The sequence below is a fragment of the Benincasa hispida genome, chromosome 7 (genome assembly GCF_027475165.1).
Source record: "Benincasa hispida cultivar pf3 chromosome 7, pf3_genome.v1.1, whole genome shotgun sequence".
Lineage (NCBI taxonomy): Eukaryota > Viridiplantae > Streptophyta > Magnoliopsida > Cucurbitales > Cucurbitaceae > Benincasa > Benincasa hispida.
The window spans coordinates 57900203-57922141 of NC_143484.1; the positions used below are offsets into that span (position 1 = coordinate 57900203).

General features: G+C 30.6%; 2 protein-coding genes across 2 annotated transcripts; one reads left to right on the forward strand and one right to left on the reverse strand.

Moving 5' to 3' along the window:
* The first annotated feature begins 12190 nt into the window (after window positions 1–12190).
* Window positions 12191–16898, forward strand: LOC120081577 (uncharacterized). Its single transcript, XM_039036595.2, has 8 exons — window positions 12191–12594; window positions 12683–12777; window positions 12867–12970; window positions 13788–13888; window positions 14028–14131; window positions 15376–15813; window positions 15974–16105; window positions 16697–16898. Exons 1-8 carry the CDS (start codon window positions 12193–12195, stop codon window positions 16863–16865), a joined length of 1545 nt encoding a protein of 514 aa, XP_038892523.2. The 5' UTR covers window positions 12191–12192; the 3' UTR covers window positions 16866–16898.
* Window positions 16899–17011: 113 nt separating this feature from the next.
* HAP13 (Clathrin adaptor complexes medium subunit family protein) lies at window positions 17012–21562 on the reverse strand. Its single transcript, XM_039036596.2, has 11 exons — window positions 21080–21562; window positions 20684–20830; window positions 20246–20308; window positions 19951–20127; window positions 19760–19863; window positions 19116–19223; window positions 18854–18950; window positions 18653–18750; window positions 18407–18548; window positions 18178–18300; window positions 17012–17471 (listed from the first exon to the last, which is right to left on the reverse strand). The coding sequence occupies exons 1-11, from the start codon at window positions 21206–21208 to the stop codon at window positions 17373–17375; spliced, it is 1287 nt and encodes a 428-aa protein (XP_038892524.1). The 5' UTR covers window positions 21209–21562; the 3' UTR covers window positions 17012–17372.
* Window positions 21563–21939: the final 377 nt, after the last annotated feature.

A 21939-nucleotide genomic window follows, 5' to 3' on the forward strand; every position in this document is an offset into this window, starting at 1 on the left:
ACCTAAAATTCAAACATGTTTTCTATATATTATTTACTATTGTAGACATTTACTTGATTTTGGCAATTTTTATATTAGTTTGAATGATATTTGTAAAATTCAAACAGGTATGACATTTGAAAAAAAAATTAAATAAAGAATAAGAAAAAGCTAATTCTGACGGTTAAATATATAATCCCAATGATACAAGGGGTCGGAAAAAATCATAATTTAATGCATTTTTTTATCTTCTCCCAATGCTAATGAACAAACCCCTGACGGTTCATGGGGTCAAAAAATGATGCAAAATCCCGATGGTGCAAGGTCACCGTGGGGATAATTAAATATCTCCCGACAGTGACACTAAGTTGTCACCGTCGGGATTTAATTATTTATCCCGATGGTGAATTCTCACCATTGGGCGATTTTTTTTTATCCCGACAAGCTTAATAAATTACGACCGTCGAAGGTTTACAATTTATCCCGAAGGTGTTGTTTAGGGTCAACATAAAAGCTCCATTCTCCATCTATCAAAATAACTGTTTTTCTCTACGGTAGTGTTGTTATACTGTCGAGGAAGGTTACGTCGACGAGGCTTTGCCCACGATTCGCCCGACGATTGTTTGACTGTCAGGAAAAGTTTTGCCAACGCTCTTTTAGTCTAATCCTGACGGTTTTCAGCGTTGAGAAAGGTCCAAATTATTGTAGTGTTTTCATTTTGAAATTTTGTGGAATTTTATGTTTTAGTGTAAAATTTTGGTTTTCATTTTGGTTGTTGAGAAAAATGGTGTAAGCTAAGAATTGGAAAATTAAGAGAAATAGGAAAATCTTTTCGAACTTAAAGAGAACTTCAAACAAATTGATCATCGTATTAATGGTATGAGCATTTTTTGAACCATTTGTTTTAATTTTTAAAGTTATTTTTCTCACGAGGAATTGACGGTTTCTAGTCGAATACTAATGGTGGAAGTATTTTTTAACTTTTATTAAGTTAAGGATATTTTTGAAACTTGTGAAAGTTTATGGGTATTTTTGAAACAAAACTTTAATGATTTCCATCTAAAACTAACGGTAAGGGTATTTTTGAACTCATTTTAGAAGTTTAGAGGTATTTTTGAAACTTTTAAAATTTCATGTGACACAAGTGTAAAGTTCAGGGCCATTTTTTTTAACCTATATTTTTTATATTAAAAAAACATAGTTTTGTTTTTTTTTTCTAAAAAAAAAAATCCAACTATTTAAAAAAAAAACTAATATCCAAGTATATTATGTTCCATTTTAGAACTTTTCTCTATTCTTAAATTTTAATAATTGAATTTTGGACTCATTTTGAGTAATATTTTTGGTGATTAGTTAGGGACCACATGTAATGTTATTAAAAATCTATAGAACATAATTATAAAATAGATATACTTTTGATTTAATTTAAAGAGTAAATTTACATGCAATTTGAAAATAATGGAAGAGATAATGACGAAAATAATACATATAATTTATTTGGTAATAATGAATATGAAATGTGTAATTTAAATATCTGAAACATATTTAGATTGTCGGTCTTGTTTTGTTTGGTGGGATCTTTGGCTGCTGGGGGGCGCGATTTTGGATTCATACGGGTCTACGGTGATTCGTGATGCAAGGAGTAGTTTGAAAGCGCGGTTGTCAGAGTTCATGGATGGTGAGGGAGGTTGGAGATAGCCTACAGTGTCTTGAGAGCTGCTAGAGATATGGGGTTTTATTCAGGCAGTGGGGCCTAGAGTGAGGGGGACGGGGGGATTATTGGGTTTGGGTGTCGGATACTAGTGGTCGGTTTTCTATCACTAGTGCTTGGGAGAGTATACGTCCTCGTCTTCCTATGGTATCTTGGACTGGTATTTTGTAGGCGAAGGTTAGCAGTGGTTAGTAGTGAGGGATAGGTTGGGTACGCGGAATTGGTTGAGGAGTTAGAGTGTGTTGTCAGAGAGGGGGTGTCTTCTGTGTGGTGTAGAGTCGCGGGATCATTTATTTTTTGAGTGTGGGTTTGGGAGAGAGGTGTGGTCTAGTGTATTACGTCAGTTGGGTTCGACGCATCGGGTGGCTGGTTGGGATGTAGAGTTGAGTTGGTTGTGCCGAGTGGAGTTGGGTAAGGGGGTGCGTAGTAAGTTGTTCCGTGTTTTCTAGTGTGTTTCCATATATTACATCTGGCAGGAGCGTAATCGGCGGCTGCATGGAGGTCAACCGAGGTCGGTGTCTGCTCTGGTTCACCTTATGGTCTCTATGGTTCGTGCTCATGCTACTCCCTGGCGGGTTGACCTTCTTGGTCTTATCTAGTGTGTGTACGAATGTTTTTTCTTTTTGAGCTTTACGTTGTACTCTGTTTTGTTGTAGCCCCTAGTTTGTGGGGTTTTGGGTTCTTTTCTCAGTCTTTCTCCTTGGTAGTTTGCGAGTTTGCATTTATGTGTTGGTTTTTGTTCTGGTCTTATCTTGTTGGCTTTGTTTTGGTTTTGTTGCCCTGTCTTTGCTTGTGCTTTGTTGCTTTGATGTTTTGATCTTGGGTTGTGGTATCCCCTTGTTGTTTAATAATATCACCTATTCTAAAATCTATATATATATATATATGAAACATAATTTTGTAAGGTAAAATATAAATGATTGAATGGTTATAAATCTCATTGATTTTAAAACATAAATATTGGACATGAAGTTTGAAAGTAATCAATAAGGTAAAATGAAGTAAGGCATTATGCAAAAAAAATTTAAACAAGAAATGTTGAAATATGAATATCCTTTTTTTTAGTTGAGTTTGAGATTATTAACGTAATGAAAATGTCTAGTGATAAGATAGATTATTTCTTTCCTAGATTTTGGGAATAACATAATTATCATCCTAATTAGAGACGATTCACTCTCATTTTTTCGTTTGAATTTCTTTCCATATTTTTCTCTATCTTCTTTCTTCAATTCTTATGCGTGAATAGTTATTGGTCAAGACATGGATGGAGGGATGTGACTAAATAGGTAAACTGGACAATATTTAAAATTTTAAGGGTAAAGGGAGAAGTTAAAAATTCTTCCCAATTACCCTTTTAATATAATAACTATACATATATATATATATATATATATACATATAGATATAGATTTGAAGGTATAACTCATAAATTACGTGGATATTTCATAGATATACTCAAATTTGCTTATAAAAAACGACATGGAACATACTCTCTTAGAAATTTAAAATCAAATCATGTCAATTACTTTAATATATTAGGCATTCTACAAATCATATCTAAGTTTGTTGATATTTATGGATATAATTATTAAATGTAAGGATTAGTGAGGTAGTTATTATTATTATAATTTTGTTCAAAGATAAATTATTCGGATTTTATACGTTAAAATTTTGCATAAGTTTAATTTTTTTGAAAATGAATAAAAATCTTGTCATTATTAAAGTTTTGATGTTGTATGATGTATTATATTCAACTGATAAATATATACTTAATTTAAATTTTTTAAGTAAAAATTGATTTTTATATTATTTTTAAAGTGGATTTCCTTCCTATTTTAAAAATTTTGAGTATGTTAAAGCTTGTTTATAATAATGGCACGAAATCTTTTCGTTGTATTTGATTAAAAAAGTCAATAATAATTTTTTAAGACCAATCATAGATCTCAAGACAACACTAAAAGAAAAGAAAATTATAAAATTATTCTATTTTATTAATTTAAGAAAGGAAAAAATTATCCATTAATACACCTTGTATTAGTTGACCGTATAACAATAAATTTATTTTGTCAATAACATAGAGAAGAAATATGAATATAGTAATAGAAATACATTAAGATTCTAAAAAAGAAAAATCAAAAGATTAAATTAATTTTAATAATTGCACCCTAAATATTTTCTCAAACTCCTCTCTCCATACCTTCATCTTTCTCTATTTATCTCGTCTATATCTCTCTTCCCTATTTTCTCTATTTTTTTCCGATCCTCATTTTATTTTTATTACTATGATTGGAAGAGAATAATTACAAATATATATATAATTTCCATCACTAATTCTTTTGGTTAAATTACAATTAGGGATTGAAGTTTCAAGAATGTCTAAGTAGTTTTAAAATTTTCATTTTTGGGCCTAATAGTCCTTAAATTTTAGAAAATATTTATATCTAACAAGTTTTAAATTTTCAATTTTGTGTCTACAATCTCGTTTGATAATCATTTAGTTTTTTATTATTAAAAATTAAACCTATTTTCTCACATTATCTTACAATAATTTTCATCTTTTTTAAGTACTGGCGTTTAATTCTTAATCATATTCCAATAACAAAAATAAATTTTTGAAAACTACTTTTTCTAATTTTCTAATTTTTGCTTGGTTTCTTAAACCATGAGTAAAAAGTAGATGACAAAACAATAAACATAAAAGTAGTATGGGTGTTCGTATGCTTAATTTTTAAATACAAAAAAATCAAAAATCAAATGGTTACTAAACCGAGACTAAATTCTTCTATTTTTAATTTTGTGTTTAAAAACTCACATACAAATACTAGATACAGGAGTAAAATTTTAAAGCTCAATACGACATAAAATTCAAATTTTTATCTAAAAGATCATTTAATTTTTATAAAATTCGAATATGTCAGAGAACTTTTAGGACTTATCAAGCACAAAATGGAAATTTATGAATTTATTAGATAATTTTAAAATTTTAGGAATCAAATCGTCACAAATCTCAAAGGTATAGAGCTAAATATTTACAAGTAGTTAAATTGCAAGATTATTTCTTATTGTTTGAAGAAAGTTAGAATTTAGTCACTGTGATTTATAATTAGAAAATAGTCACTATAGTTAGATAAAATTTTCATAAATAATAATCACTATCGTAGAGACTATTTAGGAGTATTTTTATCTAAGGATTATTTATAACGAGATTATTCATTAAGTTTTATTGAATCATAATTCTAACCTTTAAAATTATACACTGAATTATAACTTTTTTCGAAAAATAGCCATCAAATTTATGATTTAACATTTATAGTTTAACAGTTTTTCTTTTAAGTTGAATAAATTTCACCTCAAACCTTTTATTCGAATCTATAATATATTTAGCTACAAATTTTGAAAAACGTTGTTGGACTATTTTACCCCTTTATTAAATTTAGGATTTATAAAATATGTTACTTGCCATTAACTTCTTTTTAATTGAAAATAAATAGTTGATAAATAACAACTTTCACACCCACCCACATGCACCTACAATTTTGTCTATATAATTTAATTAAAATATAAATTTATCATTTTTTAGAGTTATTAATTTACAAATATGTAATAATAAATAGTTATAAATTGCACTAAAAATAATTAATTAGAACCAATAACTTGATTATCAATAATAATAAATAAAAGGAATACCAAAAGTATTTCATTTTCTACCACTTAAGATTTTTTTTTTTAATTTCATTCAATTATAATTTATTATAGAATCTCAAAAGTTTTAGAATACCAAAAGTTTTTGACTTTTTGTTATCAACTAGTATAAAAATTAGGGGTCATTCAAACCACAAAAAATTGAACTGAACCGAACTGAAAACTCAGTGAAACCGAAAATGCGGTTCGATCCGGTTTGAAGAAATTTTGAAACCGAATTAATTCGGTTTGGTTCAGTTTCACTTTTGAAAACCGAATTTGAAACCGAATCGAACCGTTCTTAACTAATATATATATATTTATATATATATATTTTTAAAAAAAGAGTAAAACCAAATTTAAAATCGAACCGCTTTTGATTTAAAGAATAAAATCGAACTTAAAACCGAACCGAACCAAACTGTTTTTAATTAAAAAATATATATATAACATAGATTTTTTAAAAATGCCAAAATCGAATTTGAAACCGAACCGAACCGTTTTTAACTAATATATATATATATATTTATATATATATATTTAAAAAAAAAAGAGTAAAACCGAATTTAAAACCGAACTGCTTTCAATTTAAAGGACAAAACCGAATTTAAAACCGAACTGAACCGAACCGTTTTTAATTAAAAATATATATATAATATGAATTTTTTTAAAATGCCAAAACCGAATTTGCTGTTCGGTTCAATTTCGCATTTTAAAAAATTCGGTTCGATTCGGTTTGACCACCAAACCGAACTGAACTGAACTGTTTCCACCCCTAATTAAAATGACATTTGTTTCATCATTCTCTCCCCAACACTTTCTCCAAATATTTCTTTAAGATCGTACTATCATTATTATTTTTTTAATTTATTCTTTCACTACATTGTTCTCAAATGCATATCTAGTCGATGACAAATTAGTTTTGAATAGAAACTCTACCATTTATGAAGTTTTATAGTTATGTTCACCGACTGACGTCACCAAGATTGTGCCATCAAAGTAAAAACAATTATTCTACAATGTGGTAAAACTTTTAAATAAATAAGATGTTACACTAACTAATTGAATCTTGCATATTTGTGTAACACTAACTGAATCTTGCATATTTGTGTGACACTAAGTTGTAGGAATTGTAAAGTTGTATTGATCTCAAACTCCCAATCAAAGGCAAACACGTCTTCATATAATATCTTAAGAGATATTTTATGTAATTTTAAAAAATTGTTTTTGTTGTTTGAGTATGGTCATTCTTTTAGTTTTATTTCTTACATATTTTTTTAATCTAATAATTAATAAAACATAATTTTCCTTATTTGGAGCATAAAAAATAAATATTAATTTTCTTATTTTTATATTTTAAAGGTACTAAACAAGAGAAAATAACTAAATAATCAATCAGCTATATATATATATATATATAGCAGATAACTTCTAAAACCAATGCTAGAGCATATCTATTCATTTAATATTAAATTAATTACTTACTCTTAAAAAATATTAATTCAATTACTGTCATCCTTTTTGTAACTACAATTTACAATACCCTTTTAAATTTACATTAATTACAATAATAATTCTATATTAGTTTTACAATATATGATACTATCAAAATAAATAGAGTGATAAAGTGATGATGTTACAAAATTGTATTTAATTTATGAGGATTTGATTTAAATAATTGCATGAGTTTCACTTAAATGGAAATGAAAATGACCTTTGAAATAATAAAAATGGGAAGCTACTGTATTGTTTCTTAAAAGAAAATGGTTACAAATTTATATTTATTCATTTATATTAAAAAGTGAGAATGATGGAAAAAGAATTTTGGACACATTTGTCCTTTCTTTAATTTACTAATTTTCAAATCAATATTGTAAATAATTAGTTAATTATTAATTATCAATGATAAGTATAATGAAAATTCAAAGGTTGGAATGTAAAAGGCTTATCCTATTTTAAAGATTTTTCTATTTAATTTAATTCAAAAATAAAAATTTAATTGTTTTAGTATTAGTTTATTAACTTTCAACTTCTACTAGTATAAATATGAGTGGCTTGATCACTATATTTCACCAATTTAACATCTAAAATTTTATCCTGTCTTTTTTATTCTCTAAGCCTTTTTAATCTATATTTAAATTGTAAATGATGCATATGTCATACCTATATCTCGATTCTTAAGACGATTGCGATACTACAACTAAATTTAGGAAGTAAAATAAGAATGTTTTTCTACTCATTGTCGTGAAAAAATAAGTGTATAGCAAAGTTATTTTTTATGTTTTTTTTCCTTCTTTTTTCTATAATCGACGTATATTTTTAAGTATTTGTTGAAAAAAAATAAAAAATCGATTATCTATCTATATTTATATCCATACTATATATAAAAAGGATTATAATGAAATCAACTTCCCATTTTGCGACCTTTGTTTATTTTTTTTAGAAGCCCCCTTTAATTTTTAAATAATACAAATTACGTATAAATAATCACTTTTTTTTTTGGTTATAGAAATTTTGGTGCTAATTGAATGGAGAAAATCCATTCAACTTGAAACTTTTATGCTAATTGAATGAAGAAAATCCTTTCAACTTCTTTAAGCACTCCACTCCCCGATCATCTATCCAAACTCTCCTACTCATTTCTCCACTTAGCTCTACATCTCTCTCATCATAATTAAAATAAATAAATAAATTTTAAAATAATAAAAAATTACATATTTTATTGGAAATGTAACAAAATAAAGTTGTAAGAATATTAGAATGGATAATCAAAATCTTAAATACTCTATTTTTTTTATCATGCTTAAATACTTTTATAATCATTATAAATAAAAGGAAAATATAAAGGTAGAATATGAACAGTTTTACTTCCATTTATCTATAAAATCTTCTTGATACTTCATGGAATTTTAAAGTGTTTGAGATGGTAAAAATTTGACTTATTATTAATTTTTTTTAAAAAAAAAAAAACTTATTTTCCATCCATTTGATCGCAAAAATAGACATTTATCCTTTTTTCTTTAATTTTTTCCTTTTTAGTGCTTTCCCATGGTATGCCCTTTTCTTGCAGTCTTTGATTTGATCTAGTTGGAGAAGGGTCAGCCTTTGATTAAGTCAATCAATCTATTAGTGGTGCTTTCTAGCTCGTATGGAAAAAGTATTTGAACCTGTTGAAGGAAAAATTTTGGACCCACGTCATTTTCTAAATTAATGACGAAACTACCAATAATCAAGTTTGGGACCAATTAAAAGTTGACATGTGTCCTAAATTGAAATTGAAGACATAAATTGTCGGATTCTGATGATGCCACTTGTTTTCGTCTTGATCATTGGATTGGATAAAATTAATTTAGTCCAATTTGGTATTATAATTTTGGCTAAAGTCCAGTATGGCCTGCTTGGCTCTGTCTCATATGTGAGATCAACGTCAGTCCGCTAGCTAGGCCTCATATGCAAGATCAAGTTCAGTTCTCCTGGCTCCGCCGCATGTGCAAGATCAAGTCTGGTCTACAAGGTTCTTTCTTATATGCGAGATCAAGTCTAGTTACTTGGCTTAGCCCCAACTGAACAGTCAAGTCCAGTCTGTCTTGCTTCGATTCTTCTACACAATCAAGTCCAATCTATCAGGCTCCACATTCGATCTGTTTGCCTTATATGTAGATCAAGTCCAATTTTCTTTGCTTCATCATATCTGCAAGATCGAAGCCAACGGAGCACCAAGACCAAATTCGATAGACCGCTGAGCTTGAAACTGACAGAATGTTCAAGTGAATAACTTAAGCCAAAACCAACGGAATCCTCAAGTTACACACTAAGATCGAAGCCAACGGAACGCTGATCAAAGCCGGTAGAGCACTAAGCTTGAAACCAACAAAACGCTCATGTCAAAGACTCAAGCCAAATTTGACGGAATCCTGAAGTTGTACACTAAGATCGAAGCCAATGGAACATTGAGATTATAGCTGGTAAAACACTAAGCTTAAAACTGACAGAACGCACGAGTCAAAGACTGAAGCCAAAGCCAAAGAATCCTTAGGTCACACACTAAGATCGAAGCCAATGCTACGCTGAGATCAAAGCCGGTAGAGCACTGAGCTTGAAGCCGATGGAATGCTCGAGTCAAAGTCTCAAGCCAAATCCAATGGAATCCTCAGGTCGCGTACTAAAATCAAAGCCAACAAAACACTGAAATCATAGCCAATAGAACACTAAGCTTGAAGCCGTGGAATGCTTAAATCAAAGCCAAAACTGACAAATCCTCAGGTCGCAGATTGAGATCATGCTTGCAGGAGGAATTCTAAAATTGGAACCCTGAACTACCTCCCATTCTATTCATAGCTGCCAAAAATAAAATAAAATAAAATAAAAGAAGAAGAAGAAAAAAAATAAGAAGAAAAAAAAGGGAAAAAAAGGAGAAGGAAGAAAAGAAATAGGAGATAAAGGAGTAGAAGATGAGAATGAGAAAGATGTATGTGGTGAACCCTATTTATAGAGGTATTCAAATTCCTAATTTAATTTGGATTTAGTACTAAAATCTTCTTTGTTTAAAAGATTTTGACATTTGAATCGAAATGTCTTATCTTTTAAATTTGAGTTTAAGATTCTTGATGGGTTGGAACAGATTACCTTTAAATCAAATGATATCAAAATCCATTTACATCAATTTTAATTTGCGCATATTCCAAATTTTATCTCGAATTAAAATTTGACCATATTCCAAATTTTATCCAAAATTCAAATCACACAAGCTTTTATCCTCAAGTCAAATTAAATTAAGAATAAAATCTCAAATTTATGTAACAATTCAAATTTGGGCATATTTCAAATTTTATCCCAAATTCAAGTCATCACAATTTGTTCTCAATTTAAATCAAGCAAATAAAATTGAGGATCAAATCTCAAATTTATCTCCAACCAAAATTTGGCCATATTCTATTTTTTTTTTTTTAGGTCCAAATTCAATAAATTTTTATCTACAAAATTGAGGGTAAAATCTCTAGGTTTATCTCAAATTAAAATTTAGAATACAAAATCCGATCATATACCAGAATTTATCTCAAATTCAAATTATTCAAGTTTGATTTTTATCCTCATGTCAAATTAAATTGTGGATAATGCCTCGAGTTTATCTCAAATTAAAATTTGGCAATATCTCAAAATTTTTCCCAAATTCATGTCTTCAAAATTTAGGCTCTTATTCTCTAACCAAATCAAATGATGGGTTAGACCTCAAATTAGAGCAAATTATATTGTGGATACAAATTTGGCCATATTCCAAATTTTATCCTAAATTATTCAACTTTGAGCTTTTGTCTTCAAGTAAAAATATATTGTTGATACAAATTTCAAATTAAAATTTGGACATAATTCAGATTTTATCCCAAATATGAAGTAAAAGTTTAGGCTTTATCCTCAAGTTAAATTGGATAAAACCTCAAATTCATCTCAAATTAAAATTTGGTCATATTTCAATTTTTATCCCAAATTTTAATCAAACTTATGTACTTAATTCATGGTTTGATTAATTTAACATATTGAAATCAAGAATAAATTACTTATATTTTAATTCCAACTTTATCTTTTTCAAGATTCATCCACCCATAAATGTGAATAAATTACTTATATTTCGATTCCAACTTTATTTTTTCGAGATTCATTTACCCATAAATGTGCATAAATCTCGAAAAGGAGAAATTTCGGATCAATCACAAATTGCCACATCATTTTCTAAATTAATACAAAATTACCAATCATCAAATTTGGAACCAATTAAAAATTGACATGTGTCCCAAATTGAAATTAAAGACATAAATTGGTACATTACGATGATGCCACTCGTTTTCATCCTGACCATTGGATTGGATAAAATTAATTTGGTCCAATTTGACATTATAATTTGGGTAAGATTCAACTAAACCCAAATGCTTAATTTAGCCCAAATACCAAATTAAACCCAAATCCAATTAAATGGAACCATGGGTTAGGTCCATGGACCAACCCATAAAGTTTAAAAGAAAATTCTCTACAATTAGAAGACTCATTAACTCCCGAAGCATGCTCGCTTTCATACATCAAGCGTACGCATTCAATTGAAAGAGAATATTCAGGGGAACAAGTATGGGAGATCAAACCACATCCACATCAAATCTACATCAACATAAGTTAAACTTTACCAAATCTAAGATCATCAAGTTCAAAGATCGATCATCTAAGAATATCAACAAATCCAAGAGTCGATCATCCAAAAAAATCCAAAAAGATTATAGTTTATTTTAAAAACATAAAAGGATTATATATTAGAAATTGTAGTCGTTATATTGAAATTAATAAAAAAATACTGAGAGTTATTTCTTTAGATCATAATTGAATTCGTATTCAACATCCTTACTTTTTTTATATAAAAAAAAATAAATAAATAAAAACTAAATTATGTGATTAGAAAAAAAATTGAAAAAACACGTAGGATGCACGTGGTTGAAAACTGGTATATAGAAAAATTGCAATTGGGAATTTTCTAGGGGTTTCTCCCACTATTGGAGTGGCCAGTGGGTCCCTAAACCAAACTTGTGGGAGTAGAAATCAAAGACTAAAGAAACGTGGCGGTAATCCCATTGAATCATATCCTATAGCTTTTTGGCCTTTTAGCCCCACACATTTATTTTTGGCTTTGTCTAATGGCTAATGCGTTTATTTTAGTTTAGCTAACTTCCACAACCCCGAATACCCTTTTTTATTTAATTTCCCCATTTTGAATAAATACACAAAAATCCCACCAATTAAAAATATATATATATATATAAATGAAAAAAGCTTGATCCATCATGCAACTCATGCAATGCAACACACAACACACGTGCCGGCAGCACGTGTTCCGGCCCATCAAAACGCCCGACTTCCGTCTCTTCCTTTATATTACTTACAAGTTACAACTTCGCCTAATTTTTAACAACCACCGTCTGCGGCGAAGAAAATCAACTAATAAAATGATCCGTTCATGGATTGCTGTAATTTTCTTCTTTTGGGAACTGTTTTTGAGTTCTTTGGTTCATTCGGTTTATGGTTTGTATATTTTTACCTCCGCCGTAGCTGGTGATGTTTCAGAGTCTCTCAGTTTAACCTTTCGAAAGTTTAAATCGGTCAATTTAGAACCAAAAACGGCGGATTCCGACCAGCATCTTCCTCCAATTGTTTTGGTCCATGGAATTTTTGGTTTTGGAAAAGGGGTCTGTAATTTATGGCCTGATCTTTTAGTTTCTGTTCTGTTTTTTGTTTTTTTGTTTTTTATTTTTTTCTAATTTAATTTGATTTCAGAGATTGGGAAATATATCGTATTTTGCTGGGGCTGAGAACAAAGACGAAAGAGTTCTTGTGCCTGATTTGGGTTCCTTAACCAGCATTTACGACAGGTTAAAAAGAAAAAGGAAAACAATTTTGATGTTTTTTGTGGTGTTTTTATAATTTAATCAATGGAAATTGAATTGAAATTGGGTTGCAGGGCTCGTGAATTGTTCTATTATTTGAAAGGTGGGAAAGTCGATTACGGTGAAGAGCACAGCAGAATTTTTGGTCACTCGCAGTTCGGCCGCCTGTATGAACAAGGTCAACTCCACTTCGTGTTTTTTTCTTTTTTTTTTCCAAATTTCAAAAACTGTACTGAAGTATGATTTTCAATCTAAATATCGGGATATAAATACAATTACCACCATGATTTAGGCTAATTTTCGTAGTTTACTTTTTTTTTCTCAGAAAAATAAAAGCATATATAATTTTTGGAAAAAGGGATTTGTAATTGTAAGAATGTAGAAAAATCACTAGCTTTATTGTTGGGTCAATTTAAATTTTAATGGATAGGAATGCACAAAAGTATTGTTGAATAACTCTCTCAAATACTATTTTGTTTCACCTTCATTTCTGTGCATTTTAATTTTTAAAAAAAAATTACAAAGGATTATTTTGATCCATATTTACCAAATTTAAATTTTATACCCAAAATCTAATAGAAATTTATAACTACATTTTTTTAAAAAAATATAGTGATGAAGTGTATATATAGAATTTATAAGAGCAACATTTAAATTAAAAAAAATGGATATTCAAAGTTAAAAGTCGTAATCAGATGAAGAGCCCATTTATTTATATATTATTGACAAAAATGGTTGAAAATACTCTTCAAAAGCTATTTTGAGTGGTTGTCAAACACTCTATTTTAAAAATTAAAAAAAAAAACTTACTTTTTAAAATTAAACATGTAAAAATGTATTTCAAATACAACCAAAATTAAAAATTTAGGCTAATAATAGATTGGCACTAGCAAAATGTAGCTTAATTTCCCCTGTTTTTCTTTTTATAAGATTATCCAAAAATTTAAAAAAAAAAAAAAAAAAAACAAAAAGTTGTGTTTGATTGAGAAATGCAGGGGAGTACCCTGAATGGGACGAGGATCATCCTATTCACATCGTGGGGCATTCAGCCGGAGCTCAGGTTGCTCGTCTACTCCAACAAATGCTCGCCGACAAGGTCAACTCTAAAACACCACATTTCAAATTGTCCTGTCCATGTTGATATTTTATGTGTTTCATTAAACTTCCAACACATTTACTTATATTGTTTATGTTTTTTTTTTTTGGTTGGTTCTGTCTTTTCAATTTGGCTGCAGGCATTCAAGGGCCACGACAATACTTCGGAGAATTGGGTTTTAAGCATATCGGCCATATCAGGAGCCTTCAATGGAACCACAAGAACTTATTTGGATGGAATGCAGTGAGTCTCAGTTTCTCTCTAAAATTTTACACTTTCTTATAAAAAAATTGGACAATAGATTGAACCTTCAACTTATACAACTCTTAATATTGGACACTCAAACTTACCATAATTATATAAATTGGATCTCAAATGAAAATTGAACCCTCAAACTTATACAATTATTATAATTTCTACAATTATGTAAGTTTGAAGGTTCAATTTTAATATCCGTATTAGTTTGAGGGTTCAATTTTTACTATTGAAAGTTTAAAGATATAATTGGAACTACAACCATACTTTAGGAGTATTTTTGCAATTTATCCTAAAAAAATACGGTTGAACTTGACAACTCATATAAGAAAATATTTTCTCAAAAGCTACACTATTATCATTGACCTATTTTCGTTCAAGTGTCGAAATGAAATTAAGAGAGTGAGTGTGTGACGATGACCTAGAATGGAAATTTAGATTGTCACCCAGTTTAGATCACCACCCCACTGTGTTAAGTCCCAACCTTCGTTTGAAATTTGAAAGGAATTCCATTTCAAGAGTAGTTTAAGAATTTTTGAAAGAATAAAAGTATTTTTGCAAAAGGGTAGTTTTTTTTTTTTTTTTTTTTTAATAATTGAGCAATGAGGATGCACCTAGTCTCATACACCACTCCCTTTACCCACAAAAAAATTATAAAAAATCATTTAAAAATATATATAAGTGCCACGTGGCACATTTTTATTGAGTGCTAATTGGACTACACAAAAGATGGATACTACCCGATTGTACCTAAGTTTTTTCTTTTATAATTTATCCTTTTGTTAACTATATGGATTAATGAGATCGCATGAGGTCTTGAATTCAATTAGTTATCTTTTTCAGTTGATTAGTTCATGTGTTAAGCTACTTAAAAACTTTGTTTAGGCCACTTTGAAGTATTTTTAAACCCTTGTAAACTATTACAAACAAATATTAAGCTTCCCATTTGATAACAATTTGGTTATTAGTTTTTTATTTTTAAAAATTAAGCCTACAAACACCACTTCTATCTATTAATTTCTACATTTTATTCTCTAAATCTTAGGAGTGTTTTTAAAATCAAAGCCATATTTTGAAAACCGAAAGAAATATTGAAAAACTTGTTTTCGTTCATGGAAATTGAGTATGAATTCAAAAGTTTTCTTAATAAATATGACAACCAAGAGTAAGAACTGTGACAAAACAAATTGTCATCTCATGCTTTTGGTATAAACTTCCTTTTATGTTTTCAGACCAGAAGACGGAGAAACAATGAAACCTATAAGTCTGCTACAGCTTTGTCGAGTTGGTGTTATAGCTTATGACTGGTTGGACATTGGCTGGTTGAAAAAGTATTACAACTTTGGATTTGATCACTTCAACATGTCATGGAAGAAAATAGGTGTTTTGGGTCTTTTAAAATGTCTATTGGGAAATACAGGTCCTTTTGCTTCTGGAGATTGGATTCTTCCTGATCTTACAATTCAAGGATCAATTCGATTGAACAGCCGTTTACAAACCTTTAAAAGCACTTATTATTTCAGCTATGTTACAAAGCCTCCAAGAAAGATCTTTGGTCTCACTGTTCCTTACAGCATCATTGGAATCCACCCTCTGCTTTCTATCAGAGCATTGCAAATGAGCCGGTGGCGATTTCCTTTGGACCTCTCGCCGCCGTATAAAGGCTACCGGTAAGTGTTGTTCAATCTGAGTTTTTTTAAGTGCTTTTAAGTGAGAAGAAACCATCTCTTGTTATTTTATCTCCAATTAATATTGATTTCCACTTGTAACTTTTGAGTCAATCGATGATTTAACAGTGAATGATACATGTTCGTGTTCGTGGGTGTGCAGGGATGAAGATTGGCAAGAGAATGATGGGGCATTAAACACAATCTCTATGACTCACCCACGTTTCCCAATTGAACATCCAAGCCATTTTGTTCATAATGAATCTGAGTCCCAGTCTTGGGAACCTGGCATCTGGTTAGTCTAATACTCTAATAATTTTTTGTTAGATATATATATATATATATATATATTTCTAAACTCTCCTAAACATTTCAGAATAGAAATATTTTGACCTTATGGATAAAAGTTGAGACTTTAAAATGGTGTAATGGTGGCATAAATTGATATGACATGCAAATTTTCATTTTAGGTCACTAATCCCTCGTTTCAATCACATGCTATGTTCAAATTTTGAAAGAATTTCTACTCCAATAGTAGTTTTAAAAGATTTTTGTCACTTTTAAAAGAATAAGGATATTTTTTTAAAGCAAATAGTAAAATTCAAATGCATTTCTTTTAATAATTTAATCATGATTTTTCTATGGAGATCGGAACTTCTGGAAATGGTGCAGGAAATAAATTGGGGATTTGCTTTCCAAGGGCGTTAGGTCATGGATTCTGAAAACTGATGTGTTCAAAATGTTTTATTTTTTCAAGCATAGGTTAGTATGTAGGCTTAATGAGAAAAACATCTAATCTAACTTATGCTGATTTTGGAATTGCATATTAATTCTATATATAGAACCCTTGATTATGTTTTTCAATCTTGTGAAATTTTGGATTTAGGTACTACAAGATTGTGGAGGCAGATCACATATCATTCATTATTAATCGGGATCGAGCAGGAGTTCAATTCGATCTGATATACGACGGGATTTTTGAGCGTTGTAGAAAACATGTATTTAGAAGGAAACAACTGATCCTGCCAAACCAAAACACTGAAATGCAACCATGAAAGAAAATCAAGAAAAAAAAATTTACTTCCTCACATTCATGTTCATTTTAAGCCTCCTATTTTATCAATGATATTCTTTCTTTGGTTTGCTTGAGTTAATAACATCTGTAATGAAAGCCCATAAGGGGGGAATTCAACGGTGAGCATTTGGAAAATGGCACTGGATATAACAAATTAAACAGATAGAAATGGAGCTAGTTGAAAGCAATATAAGCAAAACAGAATTCAACCAGACCACCTAGTGTAGTTAGAAAGAAAAATAAAGGAGAGAGAAAAAAAGAAAAGACACCCTTCTCAGTTACTATGGACTTACAAAAGCTGCAATATGCTTCACAAACAAAAGAGGAGTAGAAAACAGTTTTTTTTTTTTTTTTTTTTTTTTTTTTTTTTTTTCCCCCTCCAAATCCTCTACAACAACAAATCTTTAACTCATCCTGTGATTATTAACTGAATAATTCACGACATATGAACTCTGCGAAATGAAATGTCTATAAATCAAAGTAACTTTTATATGAGCCTTAGTTCATACTCTCCAGCCATTGTGATGTATCTCACCCATGGAAGAGCCTGGTACCCACTTTTCTCAATAATCTTCAGGTATCGAACCTACGAAATCATAGTACTGCACATTAACATCTAAAATATCCTCCTAGTTCCATACTAATAAAGAGGAACATCATATCTTACGAAGTTTATACTTAGGAAACTCCAAAATGGTTAATATAATTCACACTGTTATCCTTATTCTCCACCAATACAATGTAACAAACAAAAAGAACAGATTTTTGCTCACATATTTGAGTCTGAAACTAATGTAAGTCTACCAGATCTAACTGTGTTCACATATTTGATATCACAAATAACAGAATAAATCAAAGATGAGGTTGGTTTCCTAAAAGAAAAATATGCCAACTCTTCATAAGACAAAGTTTGGACAGGGTATTATTTGTTGTATGTGCTTAGCAAATTTTCTTGCACGGTTTATCATGTCACTGAAAGGGTGTTTAGGACGCTAAGTTGAGTTTTAAAGTCTGGAGTTGGGAAAATTGTGTTTGGAGTGTAGATCGATAAATGTGTAAAAGAGAGAAAGAAAGAAAGAAAGATGGAATTGCTTGATAAATGTGCAAATTTCAATAGTGAACATTATTGAAATTGGTGGAGTTACGTTATTTAACACAAACTTATGAAGTCGGTGGGCTAAACACCCCTTGAATGGTAAACAGCAGTTATCATGCCACTGAATGGTAAAGAGGAGTTATCATGTCACTTAATGGTAAACAGGAATAACCAGAGAAAGTATATGGAAGTGTACCTGGATTCCAGAAACGGTGAAGTATGGTATCTCGAACTTTACACGAATTGGCGCTTTTCTCTCTGGTGTTGCTTCTTCGGATGTAATTGAAGGAAGGCGAAACTCTGCCCTTAACATATACTCCTGAATTTTCCAGATTAAGATCAAGAAAATTAGCTGTCTGAATTATTCGCTATTCATGTATAAGGTACGGTATCATTGACAGAGAAGCAAATAATATTTTAAATACCTTGCCACCTGGAAAAGATCTTATTTTCCAGCATAATGCATCATTTTCTGGTGCATAAGAAGCAGACCCCATTGAGGTCCGAACATTTGGGTTGGTAGCATCTGCTGGGACAGGCAACTCAATCTCAACATTTGTTGCGGTGCTGTATGATGAACTTTTTATTAGTAAAAAGAAACTAGGAAGAGAAGATTTTTACTGACCCCCTCCAAAAAAAAAACAAAAAAGTAGAAAGACATTTTATAATACCTTCGCTCCTTAAACTGGCTCCTTGCTTTCACCATAATCTCAATACGACTTTTTGAATGTCTTTCAACTTGAGCTTCTACCCAAATAAGAGGCTTTACCTGTCAACAAAAAAGATGAAGCACATCAAATGACGAGATAGAAGAAAGTAATGAATAAACCAACGGTGACTTAGAAAATAGCATCTACGTTGATATATCCAACCTGAGTGCTCAGTCTATAAGTCATGAGATCAAAAGATCCATCTGGAGGTATGAAGGATATGGTCCGATCATTTTCAAAGCGGGCCAAGCGTACGCACCTAAAGCCCCCCCCCCCCAAAAAATGCATTTGTATAATTAGATAATATAAAAACTGTCATAACGCTTATGAAGTACACATCATTATATTAGCTTATGTGCCCCAACACAAAACACAGATATTAATAGTACAGAAAAATAAATGCACCATATGGTCTGATACATACTGGTGAAATTTGATATCTTCCAAATCAATAGCTTTTCCTTTTGTGGTTCGGCCTTGTGCTTCCAATAATACCCTGTCGTTGAGCCCAAGCTTACACTCGGGCATACCACTACAACAAAAGACAAAACCAAACCTTAATTTGTCTTATCAACTAGCAAAGATACAAAACGGAATGAGAAGGATATTACAAATCACTGAAAGAAGAGACTGGAAAGCAAAGAAATGAAGGTTTTAACAATACCACATTGCCAAGTTATGAATAAGTACATATTCATATAATAATAAAGCACTGAAATACGAAAACAAAAGGCAAAGAAATGGAGATTTCAACAATACCACTAAGACAATATTCACATGTTTCAAGAGTTAACACTTCTTCTAAGTTTGCCACAATCATTAGATAGATCATTCTTTTTTAATGGTTTAGTTTCCCTGTTCAGAGTTCGCTAAAACAATTTAAAATCTTTTCTTATGTGAGAGTAAAAGAGAGAGCAAACCAATAACAGAATGCATGCATGACTAGAAAATTTTGCTTGATTACCAGGAAAAGTACTTTTGAGGATATTATTGTGCAATATGCAAGTGAAGAAAGTACAAGCTTTTTCTGTGTCGAGATGTAAATTTCTAAAAGCATTGTGAGCAAACCTTAAGTAAGTTCTCATCTTCAATGCGCCCACAACATCTGACCTAATTATTTGCCCGTTACTGTTGACAAGTATATTAACACTCTCCACCACATCCAAAAAGACCTGGAGAAATAAGAAGAGGACATTAACTACTAAGTTTTAAAAATCACAAATGAACAAATGCAGCTTATTCTTTTAAAGAGCGCATACCTCATTCTTCTTGTAATTTATCCCTTCACTCCGCCAAGAAACTGCATTTGTTACTGCCATGGGTGGCCTCTGAGCAACCTCCATTCTATAGGCATCAGTCTTTATAAACTCACTAAGAATTTTGGCCTCGGTGTATTGAGGATAACCAAAGTCCATTATTTCATCAAGCAACTCGTACTACAAAGAATATAAGTAATAATATTATCATTCACCACCTGACATAAATCACAATACATGATATGGTGAACAATTTAAGAAATTTATAAGGATTTGATCTGTGAAAGGCATATCTTACCACCACAACAAAGTTATCCCTAAGTGATTCTTCTTCCAACTCTTCAAAATAATGCTTGAAGACCTGTAGCATAATGATTCACGTCAATCATTTAATACTTTTCTTTCTTATCACAAAACATATATGCTTGGAAGTCCCAAAATCTACCTAAAAGTCGATCTATTTTATAAGGAAAACAAAATTAGCAATTTCATTACCATTTACCACCGAAATCAATACAGAAAAGTAAACTAATGGGGAAAAAACTATTCTCCTATTGTGATTGAAAAAGAAGATGCTAAGTAGCCTCAAATTTTAAGAAATCTTATCCAAAATCTTACTGAACCATATAAGTTCAGGAACTAAGATAATGTGTACACTATCATATATCCAAATTAAACATGTTTGAAATACCGAAATGCTTTGTTGGAGAACGCTATGATCATATATACAACTTACATCAACTACTCGATGCAAAAAGGAAAGAAGACTTGCAGCATTGCAATTCTGCCTCGCAGCAACCATCAGGTACACATTATTGTGCTGAATGAACATATAGCTTATGCCATTATCGTAAACTACTGGATCTTGAGATTGCGGATCACCCTGACATCAAAAGATTTTGTAGAATCTATCAGGTAGAGATTCAAATCGTTTTATTTAGCCAGTTCTTTATTTGAATCTGATTCCTAATGACATAAAAGAAACAATCCGAAACGAGGACCTCCAATTTCTCTGATTCAGTCGCATGTATCATCAATTCACTAGTGAACAAAAACTAAATCACTCGACCTAAAAAGCAAATAAGAGTACGATTCTATCAGAGACTGATTAGATTAAACAAAGATCCATAACCTCCTTCTCGATGAGCTTGGTGAAGAAGCGCTCGGCCTGAACTGCCGAGACATCGCCACGATAGTCGCGCCAAATGAGAACACGCCCTTTGATGTCTAATAGGAACAGCGCGGAGGCCGCCCCCGCCATTGAATCAAATCAGAAAGTGGTTCCTAAAATCACTAGTAGAAACAATTCTTCCTCCGGCAAGCTAGGTTGTTCACGAAATCAAGGAGAACATAAGAAATTGAAGGAGATCTCGCGATGTTCAGCAGAAGAATCAACTGGCTAGAAAGGTAGATCTGTTGAATCAATTCGACACATCGTCGAACAAGAAACTTGTGCCCTCCGGATGCCGACGCTCAACCATTACTAGAGGACGATCTGCGGCAAGCTGTTCCAATGGTCGAGTTATTTTAGTTTTCCCTTCCGTTTCCCTTTTCTGATAAATAAATTCATATTCAGCGTAAGGATGTGAAATGCTTTCAAAATTATTATTGAATTACTTGGTTTACTTTTTAATTTTTGTTTTAAAAATTTGTATCTAATAAATTGAATTTTAATTTTGGTATCTAATAAATTCGGGAATGTTAAATACTTGGGTTTATTATACATTAAAAAAATAATAAATTTATATTTACTACAACAATTTAGTTTTTTTATCTTTTATTTTTTTGAAAACTAAGTCTTCAAACCCCTTTATCATCTCTAGAAATTTTACTCTTGTACTTAAAGAAATATGCAAATCGTGGTAAGAAAATGTAAGAAAGTAGACTTAATTTTCAAAATTAAAAACAAAAAATGAAATGGTTACTAAACGAAATCTACATCATTCAACTTTTAATTTGATATCTAATAATTAGTGAACTTTAAAAATCTCT

Excerpts from the sequence above, each read along its gene's own strand:
- LOC120081577 (XM_039036595.2), top strand. The coding sequence starts at position 12,193 with ATGCAACTCATGCAATGCAACACACAACACACGTGCCGGCAGCACGTG. Across the intron at positions 14,132-15,375 it reads ACTTATTTGGATGGAATGCA|ACCAGAAGACGGAGAAACAA; the intron begins GTGAGTCTCAGT and ends TTATGTTTTCAG. Across the intron at positions 16,106-16,696 it reads TCTTGGGAACCTGGCATCTG|GTACTACAAGATTGTGGAGG; the intron begins GTTAGTCTAATA and ends TTTTGGATTTAG.
- HAP13 (XM_039036596.2), bottom strand. The coding sequence starts at position 21,208 with ATGGCGGGGGCGGCCTCCGCGCTGTTCCTATTAGACATCAAAGGGCGT. Across the intron at positions 20,831-21,079 it reads CCAAGCTCATCGAGAAGGAG|GGTGATCCGCAATCTCAAGA; the intron begins GTTATGGATCTT and ends TTTTGATGTCAG. Across the intron at positions 17,472-18,177 it reads TCACCGTTTCTGGAATCCAG|GTTCGATACCTGAAGATTAT; the intron begins GTACACTTCCAT and ends ATGATTTCGTAG.